Source organism: Pristis pectinata, chromosome X (genome assembly GCF_009764475.1).
Source record: "Pristis pectinata isolate sPriPec2 chromosome X, sPriPec2.1.pri, whole genome shotgun sequence".
In the NCBI taxonomy this organism is placed as follows: Eukaryota; Metazoa; Chordata; class Chondrichthyes; order Rhinopristiformes; family Pristidae; genus Pristis; species Pristis pectinata.
In genome coordinates this window covers 8,767,026-8,782,926 of record NC_067450.1, presented here as the reverse complement: position 1 = coordinate 8,782,926, position 15,901 = coordinate 8,767,026, and the positions used below count along the sequence as shown (strand labels likewise).

Genomic DNA, 15,901 nt, shown 5'->3' with positions numbered 1-15,901 from the left:
ACCAAAGGTGGGCATTCACCTCTTTACTCTGTCAGATCTTAGTGTGCACAAATCTGACTGTTCTGTTGACAAAACTAACAACAGGAATTGCATTTTCAAAGTCATTAATTTGTTTATGTTTCTGACACCCAGGCTCTTTCTTTTAAAAAAAAGGTAAGATCATAGCCTATGGAAGGACTGAAATATCGCTTCAAAAAAAAGGGAAAAGGGCCCTGGTTTCAGTCACCTTGTTATTCAAGTCCCATGTGGCACAAGGGACTTTTTGAAAGACTGTTGGATGAATAAAAATTGATTTAAAAATAACTGCAAATCTGGGAAGCACAATAGTTTGTGAAACACAGTGCAAATCTTATTGTATCACTTATACATTACATTACTTTGACAAAATGACAAATGGTTCTCCCATGTCCCTGATAAGCACGCCTCCATGAAAGCACTGTCTCTTTTAAACCAATAATGCAAGATGGCTACAATCAACTGATTTGCCAGGATCATAGTTTCATTGATTTCTCTCCACAAGCCAGCAGATGGTGCTGAGCTCTGCATTAATTCAGTGATGGTAACTTAAAAAGGTTTTGTCTTTTCTCCATCTAACTTTCTGCCTTTCTTCCCCAGAGCACTGACTGACTCATGCTGGGGTACAGTTTGAGAGTGACTGACAACTCCTTGGAATAGGGTAGCAGTTCTCCAGGAACTGGAGATTAACATTCAAGATGCTGCTGAGAGCAAAAATCCAGGATAGTAACAAAACAAAAACAGTTTCTATTTTTTTTAAACACTTAATTAGTTTTTCCAACCAAGGAAGAAAAGAAACCTCACAAAATAGCTGCAAAAACACAATCTCAGAAGCTGCTAAATGACGGGCATTATAAAATGAACAAGAACTACACTCTCCTGAACTCTAAGTATCAGGATGATTTTTTCTCATTTTAAATATAGTGTAGAAAATACATCTGAATGATCATACAGTTAATGTCATTTGCATTCTTGTCATTTTCTAAAAACTGAGAATTAAATTCATCATTCTCAATGTGTGCTTTCTAAATATTTTCCTTAACAAATGTTTTACAAGTGCATAAAATGGTTAGCAGTTTACAAAAACAAAATCATTCACACTAAAACTGACTTCCTAGGGGGGTGTCAATGCTAACTTTCCGAATACAGATTTGCACCATTCTGGCACATGATGGGTAAATGAAGCCACATCATCCAGAACAATCTCACTTATTAAATCAATATGATTGGCAGAGTGGAATCTTATAGAGTTGATCATTCAAGGAGAGCAGGTTGGAAAGATAAAGATTCCAAAGTAAACATAAAACCTCCATGTATTGAGCTACATTTTCCATAAAAAAAACAGCAGCCCTTGTGAAATGCGATTATTGAGCACGGACCGAGCAGCTTCAAAAACTCAACATTAAAGATAAAGGCTGTTTATCCAGTTGCTTTGAGCAGCAGCTGGGGAGCTGAAAATAATTAAAGCATCTATAGTTAGCCTGGACTCTTAGGAGATCGATCTCTTAATACCCACAGGTGTGGGCTCTTGATCAGAGGCAAACAGCATACTTGTTTTGTCCCGCTTCAGTAGAACATTTGGTGTGAGATATTTGAATGACTTTGGAAAATGATCAGAGTGCACAAGAATGATCTTTAAACATCTTGGTTAAATGCATTATCAGATGATTTGCACAAAATACTAAAATTAAAATAATAGTTTTCCACCCTAACCTAATGCCACATGCCAGCAATAGCTGCCTTTTAAAATTTTTAATATTAGACTGTGCTTTAGTAGTCATTTCACTCAAAAAAAATCTACCATCAGGTGGAAAGGACAAGAATTCTAAGTTGTATCAAGAAAATAGATTTACTTGGCAGACGTTACAACTATCCAGTAAAACCATTGCAATATGGCAAGGAGTTACAAGAGCAGTGAAGATGCCACCCAGTCCAACACAGACAAAGCATTCAAAGTTGCTGACAACCTATTAATGGAAATTCAACTCAGTGACATGGGATATCAGTGGTGATAGTCATTAACCTGGAGTAATTAAGTGATTATGTTGTTGCAGACTGAAGGCAGCAACAGTCTCTCTGACAGCTGTTGGAAAGATATAGCACCTCATTACTTCAAGGTTTAACATTTCTTTACAGACTATAGTCAGTGAATTTGGCATTATGCCAGAAATCAGATGCACTTAATTTCCCGTTCCCACAATTAGAAGACAATTGTGTAAAAAACCAACTCCCTCCCCCATCACCCTACACAATAATCCCGCCAAGGAAAATGATAAGAGCATAAACAATTTGCACGACATGTTCAGTTGTGACACACTAAGTTAATAGCATGTTCACAGGGTTACACACAGATATCACACACTAACAATCTCATGCATTTGGAACTTTCAGCAAAGTATGAAGGTTTAGGTGAGTGTGGAGTATGCAACCCACTAAGCCAAGTCCAAGAGTGAGAGCATTGCAAAAGAAATACACCAACTGAATTTAGCAAAATACTAAGTACATGAAGTGTGATACAAATGCAAGCTTATTCTTTCCCAGCTCCCACTGTAGCAATTTTATATAAGATTTTAGGCAACAGGCTAATGCTGGATTCTGATGAAATTAAAACTAATTTTTTCCTGTTTAGAAAATAAAATTACCCTAGTTATTTTAAATTGAATTTGATAGAAAATTGTCTTTTATGTGGAGGGTGGGGGGAGAAGGGGTGTGTTGGGTGACCTTATTTGGAAGTTAATCCAGACAAGTGTGAGATTATACACTTTGGGAAGTCAAATTCTGGTAGAACATATATAGAGTAAATGGCAGGGATCTCAGGAGTGTTAATGTACAGAGAGACCTTGGGGTGCAAGTCCATAGCTTGCTGAAATTGGCAACACAGGTGGATAGGGTAGTGAAGAAGGCATTAAGTATGCTAGGCTGAGGCACTGAGTATAAAGTTGGGACATCATATAGCAGCCATACAAAACATTGGTTAGACCGCACTTGGAGTATTGTGGACAGTTCTGGTTGCCACACTACAGGTAGGATGTGGTAGCAATAGAGAGTGCAGAAGAGATTCACCAGGACGTTGCCTGGAATGGAAGCATGCAGTTGCAAGGAGAGATTAGGTAGGCTGGTTTTATTCTCACTGGAACGTAGGAGGCTGAGGGGTGACCTCATAGAGGTTTATAAAATTATGAGGGGGTAGATAGGATAGATAGTCAGAGTCCTTTCCCCTGGGCAGTGGAGTCTAGAACTAGAGGGCACAGGTTTAAGATGAGAGGGGAGAAATTTAAAGGAGATCTGAGGGGTACGTTTTTCCACACAGAGGGTGGTGGTTATCTGGAACGAGCTGCCAGGAGGTAGTCGAGGCAGTTTACAATTACAATGTTTAAAAGGCCTTTGGACAGGTACTTGGATAGGAAAGGCGTAGAGGGATACAGGCCTAATGCAGGCAAATGGGATTGGTGTAGATAGGCATCACGGTCTGCATGGCCAAAGTGAGCCAAAAGGGCCTGTGTCTGTGCTGTACAATTCTATAATTTGTATTTTTTGTCTCAGATCAGTACAAATAACTAAGGTGACGAAGACAAAGTATTTTACAAGATGTTACTTTCAAAGTATATTTAAAACAACAATCGAAATGATTAACAGGTATTGATATACTTCAACGTACATCAGGTTCTTCCACTGTGACAATTTACCTTTAGTGCCTGGTTGAAGTTGTCCACCATACCAAGCCACTGCTGTGTTTGTTTGGCAAATTGGGCTGCCTGGATCTGCAGAGTTTTTACCTCATTATCCAATTTCCGTTGATTCACGTAGGCCTGGGCCACTCTGAAAGGAAGACAGCAAAACATTCGTCAGCGGTTTGCAGAGGTGATAAATAACAGGTTATTTGTAGAACCAAGTAAATGAAAATATACTCTAAACTATCAGAATAAAATTGTTCATATGTACTTATCTCTCACTATATTGAATATATTAGTTATCTTAAATATAGCACAGCATATTTGCTCTAAGTTATAAAATCACAAAATCATTGGGAGTCTTCAACAGCTCCCTCCCATCAAAGCCTCTATGTTCTCCTGAAAGTCACATGGTAACCTGGCTTGATGTGCCACTTTTCCTTTATCATTACTGGGCCAGTATCCAGGAGTCCCCCACCTAACAATATTACAGGGGCAACAACAGAGAGGGATTGTAGTGGCTCAAGGAGAAAGGTCACCACCACTACAGTCTTAGGACAACTACAGATGGAAAATAAATGCAACCCTTCCAGTGCAATACAGCACTCAACAAACAGCTAAAGAAAAAAAACTGCTCCAGATTATATAACCACATCCCAAACTAAAATGAATTCTTACCCAAAAAAGTCACAATTCCCATTTCCATTCCATTACAACAAACTGCAATCATTCAAGACATTCTTTTACAGGCATTTCAAAGGCACTACTGGGTTTAAACATACATAGCCATAAATATTAGACATTCTTTTACAGGCATTTCAAAGGCACTACTGGGTTTAAACATACATAGCCATAAATATTTAAAAGCAGAATCCCTGATTTTAAGTAAGTTCACCTGATTTTGCTGCCCTACAATGAGAAGACTTAATCCCTTATATGGATTCAGCACCACTGCCAACATTAGAGTGAAAGCTGTAAACATGAAAAGGTGGCATTTCTGCTGCGTGAGAAGCAAAGAATCCCTTCGAGATGTGATACGTGCCTGTTCCCCCAGAAGCTTTGGCACCAGCTGCTGCTGGCACAATGCATTGTCTTGCCTGGTTGCAAATGGCTAACCATAAAACCTCTTGATATAGGGTGAACAGTATGGTTTTCACATGAAAAACAGAAAATGCTGTCAGGCTGCATCTGTGCAGAGAGAAACAGAATTAAGGTTTCAGGTTGATGAGTATTCATCAGAAGATCAACTTTGACCAAGAAGATCAACTTTGACCAAGAAGATCATTCAGCTGAAACGTTAACTCTGTTTCTCTCCCCACAAATGTTCCCTGACCCGCTGAGTGTTTTGAGCATTCTCAGGTTTGAATTTCAGATTTCCAGCATCTAGAGTTTCTGCGAGTTTTGATTGCGGTTTTCACATTTTTGGATTGTACAGTCATGGAGATAAAGATCCAGTTGTTGAGATTAAAAGCTCTGCACATCTGGTCATATGATGGTGCCAATGTTGCAGATCTGTAAATGCTAGGTAAATGACGACGACGACAACAACAACAACAACAACTTATGTTTATCTAGCACCTTTAACATTATAAAATGCTCCAAAGCACGTTACCAGAATTACCAAAAACAAATTTAAGGAGATACTGGACAGGTGACTAAAAGTTTGGTTAAAGATGTAGGTTTAAGGGTTCGTTTTAAACTAGAAGGCTTTAGGGAGAGTATCCCAGAATGTAGGGACTTGCAGCTGAACTTGCAGCTGGTGGAGCAATGGAGATCAGGGGTGTTCAAGAAGCCAGTTAGAGAAGTGCAGAGATCTCAGAGAGATACAATATATATTCCACAGCATCCGCATACTACAGAAGCTACTTCTATTTGAAGTCGAGCAGCTTTTAATTGTGCAGGGTGGTGTTCTGGATTAAATGGTTGACAACAATTCTAATCAAGCAACAAACAATCCATCTCCACAATGAAATCAAAGCAACAAATCAGCATTAATGGCCATGCACAATAAGAAACAGCTGAGAAAACATCATTCCAATTAACAGCCTTAAACTGCAGCACGTATACAATTATTCAGGTTATACTTTTCGGCTGTGACATCCCCGCCCCCAGAGTCGAACTGCCTGCTAGAACTCAGTGCCAAGGTTCCTGCATGTGGAATGATTTGTGCATGGGGAATTGTGCCACAGCACGAGTCAGTCTTTTCAGGATAGGAGGCAAGAAATAAAAGGAGAAGTAGAACCCATTCCAGGCAAAGCATTTGTACTGGCATTTACAACTCCCATGCTCACACTGGATATTAAAATTCCACAATTTCCCCAAAATGTTTTGGTTCATGCTAACAAACATCCTGCATTTAATTTCCCAGCAAATTCTGTCAAGGAATACTTCGTGGCTTTGCTTCTTTTTTGAAGTCTTAACTTTTTTTCTCCTTTTTGGGTTCCATCTAGCTCCTCACACCCCCCTCCCAACCATCTCTCAAAGGTAGCTGGGAGAAAAAGTTATTTTAGATTTCTGCATTTTATTAAAATGCAAAATACTTCTAATGCAGGTGAAAATTCAAAAACTGTCACTGATTTCCCAATGTAGTATTGCAGAAACCCTGAAGCAGTGGCATCCGCCCTGGTCAAATCAGCAGGCAGTTGTACCATGGGACATGATTAGTTCAGTGCCAGAGGCGGACATTTCTGAATAATGTCAGCTTGTGAACTTAACTTGAGTGAACTCGGACAGCAATGGAGAAGCTGTAAGGCATGTGGAATGATGTGAGGGCGCTTTACATTTTAATCACAATTGTCAAAGGCTCTCGGACATTCACCAGACTCAATACTTTCAACGTAATCAAAAAGCTTTGGTTAACCTGCGTCATAAAATCTAATATTCAACCACATGGCCCCTTTTCAAAATTTACCAATAAATTTCCTAAATGATAGAACAGCCAATGAAATAGTGCACATAATCTAGTGAACAAGCAATCTGCAACAACAGTAAAAGGCTGCAAAGCCCAGGGATATATGGCATTTGTCTGAGGGCTACAAGAGCCCAGGGAGGGGAATTGTAAGGCACTGATCATTATTATGAGGAAATCGCTGGGCTTTTTCCAAATCGATTGATATCTCCCCCACTGACCTAATTCTAAAGAAGGTGTAAAAAGACAAAGGCAATTGAAGTTCCAAGATTTTTGAATTTTATATAAAATCGTGTAACTGATCAGGAGAAAAATTGCAATCACCATGGATTCAGGAGGCAATAATCTTGCCTTACTAACCTTCTTGATTTCTATAAAGAGGTGACAATTCAAGTGGACAGTGGAAATCCTAAACTGCTTACATATATTTCCAAAAGGTAAAGCTGCACACAAAACATTATTAGATAGTTTCAAAATTATGTGTACCCAGTATATAAGAAATTGGCTGAAGGTATACAACACTGGGGAAAGGCGTAGAGATTAGTCTTTGGTTCGCCAGTACTAGACATATAGAAGAGTGCAGGTCACCAATTATGCTCTCATTTCAACTTTTGATTCCATTGACCAATGAAAGCAAAGATCAGAATGAGGGCCAATAGTCTAGCACTCATTTAGCAATAATGGCCAAATACAAATTTTGACCCACAGGCATTTGTTGGTGAAGATATGTCAGGCGAGGAGGGAGTATTTATATTGCAAGCACTACTGTTTCTAAATATGCATCAAAGACTTAAATTGGCTCCAAAGTGATCAGATTTTCTTACGATACCAACTGAAAATGGGCCATAAAAATTGAGAAGAGAGCTACAAAATGAATCAGACAAAATACTTAACCTATCAGAAGTATAGAACTTAGAAGGGAGAAAGGCACTGATGGGTGCTGAAATACCATAAAAGAAGTTGAAATAGACAAGTCTTAGTTGACTCAACTGGTCCAAATCAGTGTGGAGTAGAAATGAACAAAACCAAGAGAATGCATAATTTCCAGAGCAGTACAGTCCAAGTCAGAGAAAGTCATGGTCAAAAACCATGGTGCTTCCAGCTGGACTGCCCCATGAGTACAAGGTCAGTTCTCATCATCAAGGTACATGGGACATTAGTCAAGCAATATCAGGAAAAGTCAAGGCCTATTTCAATTTTTAGTGTTCTTTGTTATGAAGGAGACTGGAAAATGACTAAATTTGTAAAAGTAGTCTCAGGTGACAGGTCTGTCTTGAAAGAACATGCATGCACAGATATTGACAACAGGATTTGGCATTTAAATGACTTTCACCTATTCTGCTCATAGTTATCATAAGGTAATTGATCCCGAGGAACTAGTGCCCAGTCTGAGAAGGGGAAAAGAGATGAATTCCAGTAGATTTGAGAGCAAAAAAAAGTTGCTCCATACTGACTTCAGGAAACAAATGTCTTTCTAAACTCCCTCTTGTACATTGCTTTGTACATGTGATTAAATTATTATAGTGTAGCGGTTGCTACCGCGGAATAAAACAAGACTCTACTCGGAGGATTGCCAAACAGAACTGTTTTTTTTTCCCGCCTTGCGCGGGCTCTTTAAGGGAGAATGTTCCCGCCCAAAACAACTGGCAATGACGTAAGTCCTACGTCATCAGGACTTTCCCGCGCGCGGGTTCTCCCCGTCGCTCGGAAAGACAAGGCCCGCCGCCATCTTGGACCTTGTCACTCCGACGCCGCGCAACCCGACTGCCGAGCCGGTTCGCCCGACTAGACGGTGAGTCGCCACACAACCCCCCCCAGAACCAGTGATACAGTCCCCAAGGTCCGTGGGCTGTGCCAGCTGCCGCTTAGGAGGGCGGCCTCTGCATCGCGGCGTGGCAACCTCGACAGGCTGTTGCAGATCCAAATGGGCCGGTTTGAGGTGGTCCGCCGTGAAAACCTGTTCCCTGCCTCCAATGTCCAAAATAAAAGTGGATCCGTTATTCCGTATGACTCTGAACGGTCCCTCATATGGTCGTTGCAATGGCGCCCGAGGTGTGCCCCTGCGAACGAAAACAAACTTACAGTCCCGTAGTTCCTTGGGCTGGCAGGATGGGGCTTGACCGTGCCGTGAGGTGGGAATCGGGGCCAAGGTGCCAAGCTTCTCGCGCAGTCTTTGTAGGACTGCTGGGGGTTGTTCCCCTTGGTCCCGAAGGGCAGGTATGAAATCCCCGGGGACAACTAATGGCGCCCCGTATACAAGCTCAGCTGACGAAGTGCGGAGGTCTTCTTTGGGGGCAGTGCGTATGCCGAGCAGGACCCAAGGCAGCTCGTCAACCCAGCTAGGACCCTTCAGGTGGGCCATCAAGGCCGATTTCAGATGGCGGTGAAAACGTTCCACCAACCCGTTTGATTGAGGATGGTAGGCCGTGGTGGTGTGCAGCTGCGTCCCTAGCAGGTTCGCTAATGCAGCCCAGAGACTGGAAGTGAATTGGGTGCCTCTGTCTGAAGTGATGTGGGCCGGAACGCCAAAACGTAAGACCCAAGTTGTGAGCAGCGCCCGGGCGCAGGAATCAGTTGTGATGTCAGTCAGGGGGGTTGCCTCAGGCCACCTCGTGAACCGGTCCATGATGGTAAGGAGGTACCGGGCTCCTCTTGAAACCGGCAGAGGGCCCACGAGGTCGACGTGTATGTGGTCGAACCTCCTACGGGTAGGCTCGAACTGCTGTGGTGGGACCTTAGTGTGTCGCTGGATTTTTGACGTCTGGCAGTGCGGACAAGTCCTGGCCCGCTCACTGACCTGTTTGCGCAGGCCATGCCAGACGAACTTGCTGGCGACCAGTCGGACAGTAGATCTGATGGACGGGTGCGCCAACCCATGTACCGAGTCAAAAACGCATCTCCGCCAGGCTGCAGGGACTATAGGGCAGGGCTGACCAGTCGCAACGTCGCAAAGTAGGGTCCGCTGACCTGGACCAACCAAGAAATCTCGGAGCTGCAGACCCGAGACTGCGGTTCTGTAGCTGGGCAGTTCGTCGTCGGCTTGCTGCGCGTCAGCTAGGGCCGTGCAGTCGACACCCAAGGATAGGTTGTGGATGGTTGGTCTGGAAAGTGCATCAGCAACGACATTATCCTTTCCGGAGACATGTTGGATGTCAGTTGTGAACTCGGAAATGTAGGATAAATGTCTCTGCTGACAAGCTGACCAGGGATCGGAGATTTTGGAGAAGGCAAAGGACAGAGGCTTATGATCGGTGAAAGCGGTGAAAGGCCTGCCTTCTAGAAAGTATCGGAAATGCCGGACCGCCAGATACAGCGCTAGAAGTTCCCGATCAAAAGCGCTGTACTTCAGTTCGGGCGGTCTAAGGTGCTTGCTGAAAAATGCCAAGGGTTGCCAGCGGCCTTTGAGTAGCTGTTCCAGTACCCCACCCACCGCTGTGTTGGATGCGTCTACCGTGAGGGCAGTCGGGACGTCAGTCCTGGGGTGTACCAGCATCGTGGCGTCTGCCAGGGCGTCTTTGGCCTTAACGAAAGCAGCCGCAGCCTCGTCAGTCCAGGTGATGTCCTTGCCCTTACCAGCCAGCAGCGAGAACAGAGGGCGCATGATACGGGCTGCTGCAGGGATGAAACGATGGTAAAAGTTGACCATCCCAAGGAATTCCTGTAGGCCTTTGACTGTGTCGGGGCGGGCAAAATGGCGGATAGCATCCACCTTGGCGGGTAGGGGTGTTGCCCCGTCGCTGGTGATTTTGTGGCCGAGGAAATCGATAGAGTCAAGTTCGAATTGGCACTTGGACGGGTTGATCGTGAGGCCGAAATCGCGGAGGCGGGAATACAGCTGGCGGAGGTGGGAAAGGTGTTCCTGGCGGTTACGGCTGGCGATCAGTATGTCGTCCATTTCGCGGGTTCAAAAGCTGTTTGGACCGTCGGGGTCACCAATGTAGCGGTTGCTACCGTGGAATAAAACAAGACTCTACTCGGAGGATTGCCAAACAGAACTGGTTTTTTTTCCCGCCTTGCGCGGGCCCTTTAAGGGAGAATGTTCCCGCCCAAAACAACTGGCAATGACGTAAGTCCTACGTCATCAGGACTTTCCCGCGCGCGGGTTCTCCCCGTCACTCGGAAAGACGAGGCCCGCCGCCATCTTGGGCCTCGTCGCTCCGACGCCGCGCGACCCAACTGCTGAGCCAGTTCGCCCGACTAGACGGTGAGTCGCCACAATAGCACAAAAGAAATGCTCCGACATTAAATTCCAATAAGGGAGAACAATGTTTCTGCCAAGACTTGCAAAGAGCTTCATGGTTAAAAAGTTGAATCAATCATTCCATTACATCTTCAAACAAGTGTTGGTGTTGCTGATGCAAAACTGTTTCTTTGCTGATGTAACAGAGATGCCTGCTTTGGAATTCAATCACAGTACTGAACCATTGTGTTTAACAGCAGGAGAATCATTCCTTTTAGAGATGAGACCAGAATTTACTTTGGTAGCCAGTTTTTGTAATGCAAAAATATCAATTACAGGTAACATTAGGCTTTGGAGGAGAGCAGCTGTATTCTTACCTTTTCAGTCAGCAGAACATTGTAGTGCTTGACGTGACTCTGCTATTTTCACAGCAAGGTCAGTCATTTTAAACAGATTAGCAAAATTTAGGTAACTAAAAGCTGTCATTCAAACATACAAAAATAAAATACTGTTGATGTTGGAAAGCCAAAATAAAATCAGAGAAGCTGGAAACACTCAATAGGTTGGGCAGCATCCCTGGAGAGAGAAAGAGTGTTAACATTTCGGGTCAATATCCAGTGGGTTCTGATAAAAAGTCATTGACTTGAAACATTATCTGTTTCTATCTCCTGCTGAGGATTCCCAGCATTTTCTGTTCCTATTTGTGAGCTCATGATAATGTTATGCAAAAACCAAAGAATGTTACATTTCATTACTGTAGAAAGAGCAAAATGGAGTGGACTGGAAGAAGAAGTTCAAGGCAGCAGTTCAAATCATTCAATCCTCAACATCAAAGGAACCGTCAAGTTCAAAACCCAGGTCTATCTTTCCCATTTGCTTTGGCCGAGGAATGCGGAAGGTGGTAGAAGTGGAGGAAGGAACTAAAAAGTTGGTGAGAAAAATTCTATCTATGGATAGGAGCCCATCATAATAACTCATGCAGAAAACAATGGATGACAGTCTTCCTGAGGGAGTTTGAGGAATCTGGATCTAAATGGAAAGCAAGACTTTAAAGGCGTCAAGACTATGGACTGGCACCGGACTATTTCAGCAGACACAGGTTAGAAATGTGGCCAGACAGTTGGTATTTGAAAGGATTTTAGATTTCCAAGACATGAATGTATATTCCGAAGCAAGGAGGTGGTGTTTAATGGGATTGGCTTTATCTAAACTGGACTAGTTTTAGGTTCTTACAGAGAAGGTAAATACAGCAGCAACAAGGCACTTAAGCTTCCTAGAACATTACAGACAAAAGAGCATCACCAAAAAAAGGAAGGAATTTAATAGCATAAAGATCAATAAGAAATCTTCAAATGGTTTCAATATTGCTGGGTTAAATTCCTGATTTATGCTTGAGTGACACTCAGTAGGAAGTGCTGTCTTTTGAATGAAATATTAAAGCAAGGGTTATCTGCTCTCTCAGGTTGATATAAAAGATCAAAAAGTACTGTGTTGAAGAGGTGCCAGAGAATGATTCCAGTGTCCTGGCAGATATTTATCCCTCAACCAACACCATTAAAACAGATCATCTGGTCTTTTCCCACTCCTGCTTGTGGGAGCTTGCAATGTGTAAATTGGCTGTCAAATTTCATACAACAGTCATTTTATTGGCTGTAAGGTGCTTTGGGGCTCCCTAAGATTTTGAAAGATGCTACATAATGCAAATCTTCCTTTCTGACAATATGTGCAAGTGGGCAAAATTATGTCAAATGAAATTTAATGTTAAATAATGCAGTATTTTTCCAACTAGAATAAAAAGAGCAGTCATGCATAATTAGTACTGTTGAACTACATAAAAATTGCAATGCAGTAACTGCCATTTGGCCAAATTAATCCATGTTGATGTTTACTTTCCATCCAAACAGGCAGCCTTAAATCAGTCACCCCCATCCTTATCTACCCAATCTTGAATGTTGAAGTTCTGCCTTAATCACACTACCTTGTAGTGAATTCCACCGCCCCACAATTCTGTCTCAGCCTCAGAAAACTCTTTTCCTCTTCGTCCAAAATATCTTGCATTTAATCCAAGCTAACCTCCAATGTACCTTTCTGAAGTCTGAAGTAGCCTTACCTACAGGCTGGAATGAAGGAGAGGCAGAGGTAGATGGGTACTTAATAGCCGGGTAAACAGGAATGCAGAGGTTACAATTAGGTCAGCCACGATCTTATTAAAAGTGAAGCAGGCTTCAGAATCAGATTCAGGTTTATTAACACTGACAAATTTACGTTGTGAAATTTGTTGTTTTGCGGCAGTAGTACAGTGCAAGACATAAAAGTTACTATAAGTTACCAAAAAATAAATAAAAATAGTGCAAAAGAAGAATAACAAGGTAGAGTTCATGGGTTCATGGACCGTTCAGAAATCTGACGGCAGAGGGGAAGAAGCTGTTCCTGAATCACTGAGTGTGGGTCTTCAGGCTCCTGTACCTCCTCCCCGATGGTAGTAACGAGAAGAGGGCACGTCCTGGATGGTGAGCGTCGTTAATGATGGATGCTGCCTTCTTGAGGCACTACCTCTTGAAGATGTCCTCGATGGTGGGGAGGGTTGTGCCCGTGATGGAGCTGGCTGAGGCTACAACCCTCTGCAGCCTCTTTCGATCCTGCACATTGGAACCTTCATACCAGGTGGTGATGGAGCCAGTCAGAATGCTCTCCACCGTACATCTTATAGAAATTTGCAAGAGTCTTTGGTGACATACCAAATCTCCTCAAACTCCTAACAAAGTAGAGCTGCTGAATCTTTGTGATTGCATCAATGTGTTGGGCCCGGGATAGATCCTCCGAGGTGTTGACACCCAGGAACTTCAAGCTGCTCACCCTTTCCACCGCTGACCCCTCAAATGAGGACTGGTGTGTGTTCGCTACTCCTGCTTCTAATTTGTCTGGCTGTAAGTGGCTGAGACAGATCCAGGAAAAGTAATAAACACTGTCATCTAGTGTCACTGCAAAGCAACAATTAACAAAGTAAACATAACATTGAGCTATGTTGCCAAATCTTTATGCTAAGGCAACCATGGTGGCACCACACCTTTGACACTACACAGTTTTGGCCACAAGAACAAAAACAAAGCATCCAAGAACTGAGAACAGAGAATAGTTGCAAGGCTCTAGTGTTGGAGGACTGGAGTTGCAAGGAAAGGATGCAAGTAACAGGGAACATCATGAAGACACACAAAGATATTCAGTGGCAGAATAGCTAAGCCTGAATACTTTTTGAAGTAGAAACGGTGCAGGTGGTTATAGAAAGAGAAAAGAGAACCTCTTGGGGTTCTTGTTTCTAATTGGTATCCTGCTAGAAAGTGCACGTATAAGAGGCATGCAAGAACAAGGTTAGGCATAACTGATGTACATGCAGTCGAAAAGCCTTCGACACTCACTAAGCTTGCATGGCAAAATTCCCTAAGTGAGATGGCAAAGCGCTGTCTGTACTCCAGAAACAGTCAGTACTTTCAGAAGAGGAGAAAAGTCAGACGAAAATAAAATGAAAACCATGGCTCTTCTCAATTTCTTCTCAGCGCAGATTTATGTGAAATTATATATAATAAGCACTACTGTCTGTACTGCTTGATGATGCTTGGGACAGTCTGACGTTCTCTATTCCCATGAATGCTTTAACCAAGTTTGCTGTAATGTTCAAACCAGATGTTTGTCACACAAGATTGTCAACATCATTTCACATTGGATAATTCAGCTCATGCAACACAAAAGCCTTGTGTTCTGGCAACAATCACACTTTTTTTTAAAAATAAAAGAGTAACGCACAACTGTGAAGAGTACAGTTAATTTCAATGTCAATTATTTCTCTCTTGCTACAGTAATTCAACTGGACTCTTCTAATACTCCACGTTCTTTTAAAATCTGCATCATTTCAGTCACAGACCATCTGCCAAAAAACATTGTAAACTCTGTTCTAGAGATTAATTTGTTGTAATTGAACCTAGTTGAAGGTCCAAAGTGCAGAACACCAGCTAAATTGAAAGTGTAATATAAATTAAGATTAAGGGATCAGTGAAGTAAAATAAAAATAAATGTCTTTTGAATGAGACCTTAAGCTAAAGACCCTGTTGATCCTCTCAGGAGGGTGCAAAGGATCCCATGCCATTATTTAAAGAGAGCAGGCAAGTCCTCCCCAGTGCCCTCTCCAGTATTTTCTGGAAAATCAACATCACTAAAACAGCTTTTCTGGTCCTTATCACATTGCTTGTTTTAGTTTGTTGTTTGTGGGAGCTTGTAGTGTTCAAATCAGTTGCCACAGTTCCTACATTATAAAACATGCACTTTAAAGGTACTTCATTGTAATGTATTTTAGGAAATTGCGAAAGGTCCCATCTAAAGGAAGATAAAAGATCTTGGATTTGCATCTCAGAAATGCAAAGAAAATGGCATGCTTTAAAATTGAGGTAACTTTCCTCAGTTCTCTGTACTCCATGTCAACAACAAGATCCCTCAGTGCAGATACAGTAGAGCCAAAGGGACAGTAAATGTTCCTTCGACCAACTGCCCAAACTATATGTCCCAGTCTTTTATCAATATCAGAAAGAACACAGGCCATCAAGGGGTATGGGGAGAGAGCAGGAATATAGTATCAAGATAGAGCTTTAACCATGATTGCATCAAATGGCGGAGCATGCTCGAAGGGCTGAATGGCCTATTCTTGCTCCTATTTTTCTATGTCTACTGCAACAATATGACAGCATATACCTTCAGGATTGTCACTTTAGGGTCCAAGGAAGATTACTAATTTAGGAGCAATTTGTGTCAAATACTTCTGGTGCTAAAGAGACTCAAAAGGTGGCCAAAATGGGTTCTGGAGCTACATCACAAGTTTAGTTGATAAAGGAGCTGAAACAAACACTAGTAATCACTGCTCAAAGAATTGTTTAAAAGTTGATTGTCATTCAACTTGCCTGTCAAAAGGTCATAAAGTAGTGCTTGGCATTTTGGTTGTAGTACCTAAATATTTCGCCAGAGAGTTAAAAAGAAACAATGCTGAAAATTTTGATCATGGCTTCAAGGCCTGTCACTGTTCAATTGCTGTTGGAGGCTTGAAGTGGATTATTGAAACACACCAAGCTTTCTGAGAAATAC

The 15,901-nt window shown here is 42.4% G+C and overlaps 1 protein-coding gene across 1 annotated transcript in view; it reads right to left on the bottom strand.

Annotated features, from left to right (window-relative positions):
- The window catches only part of bloc1s1 (biogenesis of lysosomal organelles complex-1, subunit 1), a 72,716-nt gene that overhangs the window by 4,976 nt on the left and 51,839 nt on the right, over window positions 1–15,901 (bottom strand). The window contains exon 3 of the mRNA XM_052009660.1: window positions 3,702–3,834. Coding sequence (XP_051865620.1) covers window positions 3,702–3,834 — 133 coding nt within the window. The remainder of the gene's footprint in view (window positions 1–3,701; window positions 3,835–15,901) is intronic.